The 14217-nt window shown below is 44.8% G+C and overlaps 1 protein-coding gene across 6 annotated transcripts in view; it reads right to left on the bottom strand.

Annotated features, from left to right (window-relative positions):
* ADARB2 (adenosine deaminase RNA specific B2 (inactive)) overlaps positions 1-14217 on the bottom strand; it is a 565015-nt gene that overhangs the window by 47917 nt on the left and 502881 nt on the right. For all 6 annotated transcript variants that reach the window (XM_053266066.1, XM_053266064.1, XM_053266067.1 and 3 more), the window contains one exon: positions 7822-7973. In XM_053266066.1, the coding sequence (XP_053122041.1) occupies positions 7822-7973 (152 nt within the window). The remainder of the gene's footprint in view (positions 1-7821; positions 7974-14217) is intronic.

The following is a 14217-nucleotide window of genomic DNA, read 5'->3' as shown; positions in this document are numbered from 1 at the left end:
ACTCCAGGGCTGGCTGATTGTACAGAAGGAGTTCTTCCATTGATCTCCAGGGGAAGTTGCCTTATACTGGGTCAGACCATTGGTACATCTAGTGCAGCACTGTCCACACTGACTGGCAGCAGCTCTCTAAGGGTTCAGACATGAGTCTCTCCCAGTCCTAGCTGGAGATGTCAGGGAGGGATTGAACCGGGGATCTTCCGCGTACAAAGCCGATGCTCTACCACTAAGTACAGCCCTATCCCCGAGTTTCCTCATAGCCAATATTCTCATGGAAAACATCAAGGAATCACTTTTTTTCCTTGGAGAAACTCTTTCTTTACAAATGCCCGAGATTTGAAAAATCGGAATTATCTATCTATCTATCTATCTATCTATCTATCTATCTATCTAAAAACAACCTATAAAAAGATTAAAACATTTCAACAATTAAAATTTAAAACATTAAAACTATTAAAAACACCATTCAAAACAATATCTAATTAAAAGCCTGGGTGAACACATGCGTCTTGACTGCCTGTTTCAAAATTGTGAGAGATGGGGAGGCTCTCTCTATAGCTAAAAGATATGTTATTACTATTATTGCTGTTATAATTAATGTATCACCACTCACATGGTGCTTGGCAGCATAACACAAGGGAAAGAGGAAAATCCCTGTCCTGAGGAGTTTGCAGTGTGGAAGGCAAGAGGCAGAGGGAAAGGAAGGGGAGAGACAAGGATAACAAGCATGAGAAAGAGAACTGTCCTGGAGGAGGCAAACATAACAAGGGATAATGTGAGCAAACAGTTCTCCCTCTTGGGCTTTGTTTCAATTGACAATGAAGACGGAGAGATTAAGCCAGCGGCGTCATAGAAAAGGCTTTGAAAGAAGAAAAGTCGTGCCATAGATGCTCTTGAAGGGAATTCCAGGCATAAGGGACCAGATAGGACATAGGAGACCAAACTCTGCTCCAAACCTGCAACAAATTATACAAAGCAGTGCTCTTCTGTATTTCAACGAAGAGTCACTCTATGTTCCTTCTCTTGGGCATACAGGGCTGACGTTAGATTATTGTAACGCTCTCTATCTAGGGTTACCTTTGAGGACAATCGAAAAGCTACAACGGGTCCAGAATGCAGCGGATCGCCTACTCATGGATGCCAGAAAATATGACAGGGTAACTCCTCTCCTGCATTCATTGCATTGGTTGCCTATTCATTACCGAGTTCAATTTAAGGTCCTGGTTTTGACCTTCAAAGCCTTGCGGGGTTTGGCGCCTGTCTACCTACAGACCCCCCTCTCCCATCCAGTTACATCTCTCCGGTTCGATCTTCTCAAATGGCCCTTTTGTCGGTCCCTGATTTCAGAGAGGTTCGGGGTGCTAGGACCCGTGAAAGGGCCTTTTCAGTTGCTGCCCCACTTCTCTGGAACTCCCTTCCTTATTTATTTTGGCTTATTTATTTTGGCTTATTTATTTACTTACTTATTTATTTTTAAATCTCTGTTGAAGGCTTTTCGTTTTCACCAGGCTTTCCCCCTGTAATTTGTTTTTTTCTTTTTGTTAGTTACTTTAGTTTTTAATTTAGAATGTAATTTTAATGCTGTCTTGCTCTGTATGTTTTTGTTCACCGCCCAGAGTCTTCGGAGTGGGCGGTATATTAAATGTGTCAAACAAACAAACAAACAAACAAACAAACAAATAAATAAATAAATAGCTGGCCACTTCTGAAGGCAGAGGCTTCACTAGTGCATGGAATCTTTTCCCTCTTTGCTGTGGAATTCCTGCTTGCTTGTGCAGAGTTGAACTGCAGTTGAGGCTTGACTCTCGCTGAACTAAGATAGGGGCTGACATTCAGAGCAAGGATGCACCAGTGCAGCAAGCCTAACAGAATTTTCCGACTAGCTGCACAGGTGCAGTGGAGAAGTGGCAATTTTTGATGCCCTCCCTTTCCTCAGGAAGTCCTCTGTGCCACCTGAAAATATGTCTCCGAAGGTTGCACAACCCCCAGGGACATATTTTTGGGTGGCACAGAGGATTTTCTGGGGAAGGGGAGGGTGCCAGAAATTGCTGCCTCCTGGCTGCATCAGTGAAGTTAGTTGCGAAATTCTGTTATTTATTATTTTATTTATTTATTACATTGATAGACCACCCCACCCAAAAGTTCTGGGCAGTGCACAAGTTTAAAAAACATTTTAAAAAACCACCATTTAAAATACACTGCTTAAAACAATATAAAAACAATTTTAAAACAATTCAAAAACATTGAAAACCAATTAAAATACTAAAAATAATTTAAAAAACCTTTGAAGACTAGGCCAAACAAGTAAGTTTTAGGGCTCTGAGCCTAAACTGCGGATATCTGCCGGGAGTGATTTCCATAGGCCAGGAGCAGCTACAGAGAAGGCCCTGTTCTGAGTCACCATCAGATGTACCAGTGTTAACTGGAGATGGACCTCTCCAGATGACCTCAATGTACGACGGGGATCATGCAGAAGAAGGAGCTCTCTAAGGTAGCTTGGACCCAAGACATTCAGGGCTTTAAAAGTAATAATTAGCATTTTGTATTTTGCCCAGAAACATATCGGCAGCCGATTACCCCAGAGAACAATCTTATGGCTGCATTTTGAACTAACTGAAGTTTCCAAACTACATACAAAGGCAGTCCCACATAGAGTACATTGCATTAGTCAAGCCTGGAGGTTACCAGCGGATGCACCACTGTTTTGAGATTGTTCTCTTCAACAAATGGACGCAGCTGTTGAATCAGTCAAAGTTGATGGAAAGCGCTCGTGGCCATAGCCTCCACCTGAGATACCATGGTGAGGCCTGGATCCAAGAGCACTCCCAAGCTGCGTACCTGTTCCTTCTGGGGAAGTGTAACCCCATCCAGCACAGGAAGATCTAACTCATCCCTCAAATTCCTATCCTTCACAATGAGCACCTCCATCTTACTGGGACTCTGCTTCAATTTGTTACCCCTCAATCAGCCCATTACTGCCCATAGGCAAGCATTTAGGGAGTGAATGCCATTTCCTGATGATGATGATGATGATGATGATGATAAATAGATTTGAGTGTCATCAATATACTGATAACACCTTGCAGCAAATCTCCTGATGACCTAACCCAGCGGTTTCATGTAGATGTTAAAAAGCATTGGCGACAGAATGGAGCCCTGAGGGACTCCATATAATAGCTCCTGTTTTGAAGAGCAACCATCACCAAGCTCCACCATCTGGAATCTGCCTGAGAGAGAGGAGTGGAACCACTGCAAAGCAGTGCCTCCTATCTCCAATTCTCCCAGGAGATCCAGAAGGATACCATGGTCGATGGTATCGAACGCCGCCAAGAGATTAAAAAGAACCAACAGAGTCACACTCCCTCTGTTGATTCCCTGGTAAAGGTCATCCATCAGGCCGACCAAGGCAGACTCAACCCCCAAGGCAGCTCTAAAGCCAGTTTGAAATGGGTCTAGATCAGGGCTGCTCAACTTCGGTCCTCCTGCAGATGTTGGCCTACAACTTCCATAATCCCTGGCTATTGGCCACTGTGGCTAGGGACTACGGGAGTTGTAGTCTAAAAACAGCTGGGGGGCCTAAGTTGAGCAGGCCTGGTCTAGATAATTGGTTTCCTCTAAAACTGACTGGAGCTGGTTAACCACCACTCTCTAAATCTCCTTGCCCAACCATGGGAGACTGGAGACTGATCCATCACTGAGGGATCTAGGGAAGGCTTCTTAAGAACTGGTCTAATCATAGCCTCCTTCAAACAAGGAGGGATCCTACCCACCCTCAGCAATGAGTTAATATTAACAAGGCCATCTCCAACAATTTCCCTACTAGATAGAAGCAGCTAAGTCAGGCAAGGATCCAGAGAACAAGTAGTAGGGTGCACCACCCCAAACAGTTTGTCCACATTCTCAGGAATCACAAATTGAAACTGATCCAGTCTAATACTGCAAGAGGGATTGCTGGACACCTCCTTAATAGATGCTGCAAAAACAGTGGAGTGCATGTCGGCCCGATACAAGAGATTTGGTCTGCAGAGAACCCATTAAAAGCATTGCAGCAGAACAAAGTCTCTGGGGACTGGTTTGAAATGGAATGTGCCTGAATCAAACTCCTTACAACCCGGGACAGCTCTGCTGAACGCGAAACTGCAGAAGCAATGCGTGCAGACCAGAATTGGTTTTTTGCCGCACACACTGCTTCCACATAAACCTTCAAATGGGCTCTATACTGTGTCCTGTCAATTTCGAACCGAGTTCTCCTCCACTTGTGCTCCGGTCACCTACCTTGCTGCTTCAGGCCCCACAACTCCTCTGCATACCAAGGGTATGCTTGGTCGGAAGGGATGCTTAGGAGCGATTGTGCAGATGTTAGGCTGCTTTCTTGCTGCACTTGTATATCATTGCTCTGAATGTCAGACAGTGTTCAATTAAAAACCTTTCTAACCCACCTTCCCAGTGCTGAAGATGGGGTACAGCCAATTTTATATCAAATACATAAATACTCAATAAATATGAAATTAAATGTCTATAATTACAACAGTACACAAGAGCCAATACAACAGCTTGCCCTCCATAAAACCCTCCAAGCAATGAACCAAAGGCCTTTTCAAACAAGTAGGCCTTGTAGGTAATACTACCTATAAGAGATAACAAGAAACCTAGCAATGAACATAAGAAAGCATAAGAGCTTTGCTGGAGCAGATGGGAAGTCCATCCAGACCAGAATCTTGATTCCCATAGTGGCCATCCAGATGCCTCCAAGAAGCCCACAATCAGGAACTGAAGATAAAAGCCCTCTCTCATTGTTGCTCCCCAGCAATTGGTTTTTAGTGGTATACTGCCCCTGGACATGAAGGTTCAATTTATCTATCATGGACCTATGCTCCATGTGTTTTGTTTCCTTTTCAGTCTATCACCCCATCCAGTAACATTGGCCAACATCCCAACTAACGAAGTACTTGCATAACCAACAAAGTAGCTCTAGCACAAAAAAGATTGCGCAGTTGCACTAAAAATGTGTGCAAAACTTGCAGAATTGCACTCTTTCACAAAAGTTCCCTTTAAAGCAGATGGGGCGTGCTGCAGGTGGCACAAGTACAAGCAGTACTGCAGAACTAGTGTGGAACACATCCAGACAAACAGGCGCTTCACACAACCGAATCTGCTGGGACTCGGAGGAAGGCAGGAGCCTACCTCTCCCCCCCCTCCGATTTGGTGCCCTATCAGGGCTCTGCTGCTCACATACTCACACAAGCCCCAGGGTGGCGAGCAGCAGAACCGGCAATTGGAGGAGGAAGTCCTCCAGCATCCCACAATGCACTGCGCCAGGAGCCGGTCATGAGAATGACCTTTTAGTGTAACTCCTCTGTGCAATGTCCTTGCTCTTATGTGAGGTCCTTCCGCAAGTGCACCATTAGTCAGGATGTCAGCCAGTGAATTATCTAAATTAACTATACATTTTATGGACAAATGCTTTCTTCTGGAAGTAGGTTCTGGATACAGATATCCTTGCCCTCTTTAAATCACACACGCACGCACTACACAGAAGGGCTCCACTGAATCTTCCTTCTTTGGTTGCAACCTGCACAGCAGCCACAAATTACAACCCCCCAGCAGCAGGCTTTGACACCCCTCCCTAATTGCCGCCAGCTCCACAGGCTTTAAAGCCAGTCACTTCTGAGTGCGGCAAGCTTTATCTCCTCTCTGACAATAACAAAGCACTTGGGGAAAGGGGGAGGGGAACACCTAGCCTCCCTGGAGGCTCTTGAGGAAGACACTGCTGGAAAATGCTGGAAATATCTGGAAGGAGATTTGAGGGATGGCTTCTCCACTCTCGCCATTTTGGGAGAGGCTTATCGCATTGGCCATGCAAAAGCAGAAGTTGCAAGATAAGATGCTGTGTTTAAAATGTTAATGCATCTTTACAGGCTCATCAGGAGTGTTTGATGGGTTACGCTGCCTCTGGGAGAGCTGCTTTGTTGCTCGAGAATGGAAAGAACATTCATCTTGGGTCTATTGCCATAAATGGGTAGGAGAAAAGCCGGGGAGAAGGGGACCATCTCGCCAACTTAAATGTGCATTTATTTCCCATCACCGTGAATGCAGGAAGAGAACGTTTGGCTATTTTTAGGAGTGGCTTTGATGATGGCATCTCTTTATGCAGTGAAATGGATGGCATCACCTAGGCCAGGGGTTCCCAGCCAGGGTTCCTCCAGATGTTGCTGAACTACAACTCTCATCATCCCTAGCTACAATGTATTGTGGCTGGGGATGCTGGGAGTTGTAGTACAGCAACATGGAGGAACCGTGGTTGGGAATCATTGGCCTAGGAAGTTAGGAAGGGCAGAGCTGGTGCTTTATGGGCTGGTTAGGGCAGAGGTAATGCTGGCTTCCTCTTCAATATGGTTAAGATTAGGAGCTGGCCAATGGAATGTGTGACTCCTCCTACCCCATCGCCTGACACTGTTGGAGGCGTGATTGGTGGAGAGACAGTTACGGTATTCAAAATAGGAAACTGCTGCCCCATGAGCTCTGCTGGGCTCCCTCCCTCACTCTCTGTCTTTTACCAGCAAGTGAGAACTTTAAGCCCATTCTCACAACCAAAAGCTGGGTAGGAGGAGCATCCAGTCAGGCTCCAAGAGCGCACACAGAGCTTGATGCTGAGGGCGGGTGTGTGTGTGTGTTTACGGACCGTTTGGAACAGTTCGGTCCGAATTTGAACTAAATTCGGACTGAACTGCGGGTATGCGAACTGGTTCAGTCGAACTGATTGGCTAGGCCAGTCAGTTGCCGAAACAGCTCGAACTGGTTCGAAGCGGTTCATGATTGAACTGCTCGAACCGGTCTGGTTCACGATCAAACGTTCTGTACATCCCTACTTGAAGCCTGGCTGGATGCTCCTACGCTGATTTTGGTGGTGAGAATGGGTTTTCCCCTTATTCTGGCAAGCCTTTGATTGGCCCATTATTCGTCCTCAATAATAATTCCAGATCTTGGGTTCCCTTTAACCCAGGATTTGCAACCTACTTTAAGACAGTAGTTTAGTTAAACAGGAACCCTGGATAAAACTAACTACGGTGAATGCTGGTGCTGACAACGCGTTTAATGATGGCTGAGGTGAAAGGCATGGAAGCATGCAGTCTTCAGCCTGTCTCCCAGTTCCTTAACCACAGTTGGACACTTTCCAGACTAGCTGCTCATCAGCAGCAATATGCCTCCATTCAGGCAAATTGCATTTGAAATGTAAACAGCAGGGGGAGCAGTCTTGCAGAAACTAGCAACCCGAAAAAACAGCAACTTTTTCACACCGGATATACGATGTCCTAGCTCTATATCGCAGTGCTTAAATTCGCAACAAGGCATTGGAAATGTGAACGGCACCCTGCTGTCTGCGTAGGGACTGCGGTGTCATGACGCAGGAAGTATGGAAGCACACTTCCGAGATATGTCCTAACCCCGTTGTAGGGTCTAGTCTGGAAAGCACCCTGGTGTTACGTCCAAATCTTTAAAAATGTTATTGTTTTGTCTTTAGTTGTATTTTATGGTTATTCTTGTTTTTGTTTGTTTAAATGTGTTTTTAATTGTATACTTTGTTCTACTCTTCTATTGTTTTACTCTTCTATTGTTCTACTCTTCTATTGTTTTACTCCGTAATAATTGTTCAGAGAACAATTATTATGGGACAGCTTTATACATAAAATTGCTTCCACATTGAGTGAGGACACTTTGCATTATTTCTATAGCAAGTTATAGCAAGTTATCTCCTTCCAAGGAAGCGCGGATGTTAACCGAGGTGAAAATAAAAAAATAAAAGCAGGGAAGAACAGCTCTTACAGTCAGTTGTGATTTCATAGGGGGAGTTGAGGCGTGCATCTCCACAGGGCGAAGTGCTCACGTACAGATGGAACAGAATGTTTTCTTTTAGCCTGTAGCCTCCTTCTTTTAACCGCACAAAGATTGATCGCTCGCCGTCCTCTCGCCGCTTGCTAGGATCACAAAAAGAAGTTGCAGGTCATTTGTTACATTCCAAATCAGAACTAATTCTGTGCTCCCTATGGGTTAGCTAGTAGTCTCTTTGTTGTCTATCTTTTTTTTCTATGGGACCTTGTATCATTATAGGCATCTCTGTGGAGTTCATTCCACAAAATTTAAGGCTCTAGTTTATCAAGCAAAAGAAGGTTGGAATAAAAACATATCATCAAAATATTGTCATTGATTAAAACACATGATAGCCGCCAAGTTACAGTGCTGGTATTGTTGCATTTACAAAAGTCTTTAAAACATCAATAATGGATTTTTTTAAAACAACAACAACAACAACACCTGGATGTATATTGACATGGTCTTCGCCATCAACTTTCACTATATAGTACAGTCATTTCAACCTTTGTGTGTGAGAACAGACGTATCAAACAGATAGCATTGGCGGGCGGGGCGGGGGGAGGAAACTGAATGGTAACAATGGTGTTATTTGAAAGTAGGTGAGAAATGAATTTTTCAAGCCATTGATAGGAAGTGGTGGGTTGAGTATATAAGCCGTACATTTTAAAGAGAGGCTTCCTCTTTTTTTTCTTTCAAGAGTGATACTATCTAAAAGAGAATCTATGATCATTATTTTATGAATGGACCATCTTACATGATGGTCACAACCGAGGATGGAGAAACAGTAATAATGCTGCTCTGAAAGATAGCCTGAATGGAAATAATACATACTGAATTATGTCAAGATGCATCCAGCTTTTTAGTCTTCATTATTTTATCTTCTTTAGTGCAATACTATGCATATTTACCCAGAAGTAAGTAACACTGTGTTCAGTGGGACTGCCCCTGTATTAAGCGTGTTTAGGATTGCAGTCTTGAATACATGTTGTGAATACTGCAACCTGGCGACTTAGTTTTGATTGCTTCTGTTAATAACACAGCAGCCCGACACCAGCATGCACTTCACTGCAGATCTGTGGACCAGCTGCAGTGCGAGGCACGCTACTTTCCTGTCCCTCATGGCACCCTGGTGGGGCAGGAGAGGGAGGGGACATCTTCTGCTGGTGGCGTGGCCAGCACCTCCCATGCAGGAAAGCAGAGGTGGACTGTGCTGCATGTGCAGGTTCGGGACACCGACCACACAGCAGATGAGCTGTCAGTGGCCATGGACTGCCAGGTGGAGGGATGGCTGTCCGGGCATCCAAAACTTCGCCGTGGGTTCATGGTCACCAACAATGCTGCCAACATAAGGCAGCTGGGCAGATTCAGTTTGCGTCCATTCTTGTGTGGTGCATACTCTGAACTTGGTCATGTAGGATGCGCTTGGCCCTTCTGGAGCTGTGGCCAGACATCCCTGCTGGTGGCATTGGATGCCGGTCTGTGGCCGCCACAACAGCTCTTGTGGATAAGTGCGACAAGATAGCAGCTTCCTTTCACGGGAGTGAAAAAGGTAGGCAGATGCTTAAGGAGACGCAGCTTGCGTTAGGCCGACCTGAACACCTGATCCCCCAGGATGTTCTTACCTGGTGGAACTGCACCTTTCTCTTGTTTCAACACCTGCAGGAGCAAGAGCTGGGTATCCACAGCCCAGCCAGGAGGCGTGGCTTAGAAGTGAGCAACCTATCCAACCAGGGCTTATTACTTGGAATTGTACATGAAGTATCTGGAGCAAGCCTCAGCCATAGACATCTGCAGGGCTTTTTCTGGGAGTGGGTGGGTTACTCCAGTCCCCCTCCCTGGGAGTGTGCCTCATTGAATTCAATGGGAACTGGCTCAATCTGGTGGGGGGCATCTGCCCCTCTTGCCCCCCCCAGACACCTAGCCTTTCTTCCCAATTCCTCCCTTGACCCCTTCATTGTGGATAGATATTAAGGCCTGACTGCACAGGAAGACCCAAATGTTCAAATAAAATGAGAATCTTCTGTCCATTCTAACTATGCTGGGGGAGGGGTGCACAAGCCTGAGGCCTCTTCCCAGCCTCCCCTCAGCTACAACCTCAGAGGCCAAGTGAGATGTGAACAAACCACCAGTAATGTCTCTGCAGCCCCAACACTCCTTTATCTCTTCAGGGTGTTACTGAGTTTGTTTACAATAGAAGACTGCCTTGGGTCAGTCCTGAGTTAAAACTAATCTAGCGGGCAGCAGACCACGAGTATCCTCTACAGAGAGTATCCACACAGTATCCTCTATCTGGGAATTGGTGCTAGTTCTGGAAGGAGTTGTGTTTGCATGGTTTATATATTTGCACATAAAGTGAATATTACAAAAACACCAGCAGTGCTCTCTTCTCCAAAGGAAACAAAACACAGAATTGTCCCTGGAACCCATCACTCAGGGAAGTGAACACTCAACAGTCATGCCTGTGTGTGCGCGCACACACATGCACACACGTGTGCATGCACACACATATCCCTAGATGTGAGAGAGAGACAGAGAGAGAGAGGAGTATAATTAAGATGATATATGATGGTTTTTCTCTCAGGAAGTCCCAGTCACTTCCTACATTAATCTCTATCGTATTTATTAAACAAGAGTATTAATACTTCTTTTGAGAACAGTATACATACTATATGTATGAATGGCAAGCAAATGTATTGGTTGACATGAGGAGGAAAATGATGGAAAGTAGTCCTATCGAAATGGAAAGGACAAGTTTGGCAATGCCTAACTTGTTTTATTAATTTCAGTGGGATTACTTGGAGTAACTTCTCTCATCATGTCAGCTATGGAATTTTTTCTGGGTACACATGCTGGGAATCTGATAGTAATACTGGCTTCCCCATGTGTCTACTGAAAGAAAAGAGAGACCCACTCCACTTTTCACAAGTTATAGTGCCCATTCATTTCCCCAACACAAGTCTAATAGTCATGTTTGAAGAAGGCTCCCACCTCCCTCCCATCATGAATGTGTCTTTTGATTTTTAGGTCTGATTAACAAGAATTCCACTTATTGGTCTTAGAGTTTCTTTTACAGATAGAGCAGCATTCTTTTTTCCAGGATAGTTATTTCTGCTAACTCTGGATGCAGCGAAAATATTTTCCCCTTCCTCCGGTACTATTGAAAATCCTTAGCAACGCCTTGTGTTTGCTTTCTACCCGCTTCTCCTCTTGCCTGAGCACCTCCTCCTCCTCCTCCCCTACCACAGTCTCCATGCTGTTAAAACTGTTTGGCTGTCACTCATCCACGGTTTGCTTGTTTTGTCGTTTTTTGATGCTGTGATGCGTTTTCTGTCGAGTGAAATTTACAGGCACATTACCCTGCTTGACAGGAACACTGAGCCACTGGGATCTCCTGAGGAGATGTTGGACTCCTGCCGCTCTCTCATTTCCTTACCACTTTCAGCAAATTCTCCCAAGCATTTTAATTGCATTATCACCCTGACCCAATCCTCTAGAACAATGACATACCTGAACTTCCCACCGCTCAGGAGTGCTTAGCAATCACACCCATTTTGAAATAATTCATAGCACAATCAGCTGGGAGAGCAACAAAGGAGTACAGCATTAATGCCAGCACTTATTATATTGAGGGGGCCTCTGTAGCTGCACCCACAACTCTGTATGGCTGAGGCAAAACGAGACACAAGGACTGACATACGGAGCAAGGATACATCTGTGCAGCAAGAGGACAGCCTAACAGAACTTCCCAACTGCACCAGTGAAGCAGAAAAGCGAAATCCTCCAGCCATCCTGAAATATGTTCCTGAGGGTTGCACAACCCTCAGGGACATATTTCTGGGTAGCACACAGGTCTTCCTAGGGAAAGGGAGGGTATTAAAAATGGCTCCTTTTGCTCTGCACTGGAGCAGTTGGGAAGTTCTGTTAGATGGCTCTCTTGCCACACCAGTGCATTCGTTATCTGTATTTCATCCGTATCATTTAGAGCCATCTAAGCTTGTGGTTGCTACAGCTGGTGTCATGGAGTTCCACAAATTAATTATGCACTGTCTGAAGAAGTATTTTCCCTTTGTCTGTTCTGAATCAGTGCATGGCAGCTGTGAAAAAGGCTAATTCCATGCTAGGAATAATTAGGAAGGAGACTGGAAATAAAAATGCTAATATTATAATGCCCTTATACAAATCCATGGTGTGGCCACATCTGGAGTACTGAGTACAACTTTGGTCACCATATCTTCAGGAGGATATTGTAGGACTGGAAAAGGGGCAGAAGAGGGCAATCAAGATGATCAGGGGCCTGGAGCACCTTCCCTATGAGGCTAGGCTACAGCATCTGGGGCTCTTTACTTTGGAAAAGAACTGACTAAGGGGAGACATGATCGAGGTGTATAAAATTATGCATGGAGTGGAGAGGGTGGAAAGAGGTAAATTTTTCTCCCTCTCTCACAACACTAGAGCTAGGGGGTCATCCAATGAAACTGAAGGTCAGGAAATTTAGGAGAGACAAGAGGAAGTACTTTTTCCACACAGTGCATAATCTATGGAATTCTTTGCCATGGGATGTAGTGCTGGCCACCAGCTTGGGTGGCTTTAAAAGGGGCTTAGACAGATTCATGGTGGACAGGCCTATCAATGGCTACTACTCTGGTGGCTGTGGGCCACCTCCAGCCTCAGAGGCACGATGCTTCTCAATACCAGTTGCAGGGGAGCAACAGCAGGAGAGAGGGCATGCCTTCACCTCTTGCTGTGGGCTTCTCAGAGGCATCTGGTGAGCCACTGTCTGAAACAGGATGCTGGACTAGATAGGCTTTGGGCCTGATCCAGCAGGGCTGTTCTTATGTAAGCTACAGCCAATCAATTGCAATGAGGAGGAAGAAGGAAGTGGGCAAAGGGAGGGGGACAACTAAATGCACTTCTGCCATTTAGTTTACTAGGAAAGCAAAAAAGTCTGTTTTAACTTAACTTTGACCTTCATTCCCATTTAACCAAGCCCAGGGTACCCAATCAATACCATTTGTGCACAAGACAGATGTGACTACATTTTAAAAAGTCACAAAAACTTTATTGCAGTGTGAAAGGCAACAGAGCCTAGGTCTGTAGTAGTTTCATCTCTGTATGTGAGAAGGCTCTGGCAGGGGCATATCTAGGGTAGGGCAGGCAGGGCATGTGCCCCGGGCGCCACTTGAAGGGGGGGGCGCCATTCTTAAAATTTTTTTTTTAAAAAAATGGCTGCTGAAAACAAAATGGCCACTGAGCATGCCCAAATGGCCTCTACGAGGCCCTAGGCCATGCCAGGCCATGCAGAGGCCATTTGAGCATGCGCAGTGGCCATTTTGTTTTCAGCGGCCATTTAAAAAAACACAATTATTTTAAAAAACAGCCACCACACATGCTCAAATTGTCCCTGCAAGGCCCTAGAGGCCAGCAGGGGGAGGGGGAACCTTTGCAGACCCCCCCACACATGGCTGTTAGGAAGCCCCCCTGAAGGGGCTACAGGTAAATTTTATATATATAACTGTACACATATTAGTTTGGCACTAAGTACAGAGAATCAGGGCTTGTGAATACTGAGCTGAAGCTTATGAGCTAGGATTGTATTCATTTGCTCTTACTTTGCTTCTTGTGATAAGTGAGTTAAATGTGATGTCTTCATAATATGGCAATTAATGGTGAGTTTGTCTTTGACTCAGTGTGAAATCCTTTGTATTAAGGCCCACTGGGAGTTTCTTGCTCTCTTTCTCTCATTTTAACTGTCTTTCTGAAATACTAGAATATATTACAAGCTCTGACACAGTTTACTCTGCATATCCTTTAATTATTTTCAGAGTAGCTGGGAAAAGCCAAATTCTCCATTTATTTTTAAAACTTATGTAATAGCTATGCTATAATGCATAGTAGAGAATTAGACAGGCACTTCTGTTTAGTTTTCCAAGTACAACTCCACATAGTATTTGGGTATTTCATGAGCCCCAGCATATTGAAATTTGTAGTTTTCCAGCATTTTTTGGTCTGGCTACATCCACTGCTAAATAGTTTTTGAAATATTAAAAGATTAAGGAGCTTGATTTCTATTTTTGAGCTAATAGTATAGTAAAGTTATCTGAAAGATGGGTGTCAGATGTTTAACAGGGGGTGCAATTTCAGTGCTTGCCCTAGGCGCTATTTTCCCTAGATACGCCTCTGGGCTCTGGGGGTTGATTGTGTGCGTGTGTGCACATGTACTTGCCAAGCCAAGGTATCTGCTCCTAGCTAAACAGAGAGAGTTAGGAGTAGAACTGGTTGTGAAAAGAGTTCTGTGTGACTCTGAGAATTCCCTTCATGAAAGAATGTAGCATGATCCAAATAACACAA

Source organism: Hemicordylus capensis, chromosome 6, assembly GCF_027244095.1.
Source record: "Hemicordylus capensis ecotype Gifberg chromosome 6, rHemCap1.1.pri, whole genome shotgun sequence".
NCBI lineage: Eukaryota > Metazoa > Chordata > Lepidosauria > Squamata > Cordylidae > Hemicordylus > Hemicordylus capensis.
This window is presented reverse-complemented; position numbering and strand designations above follow the sequence as displayed.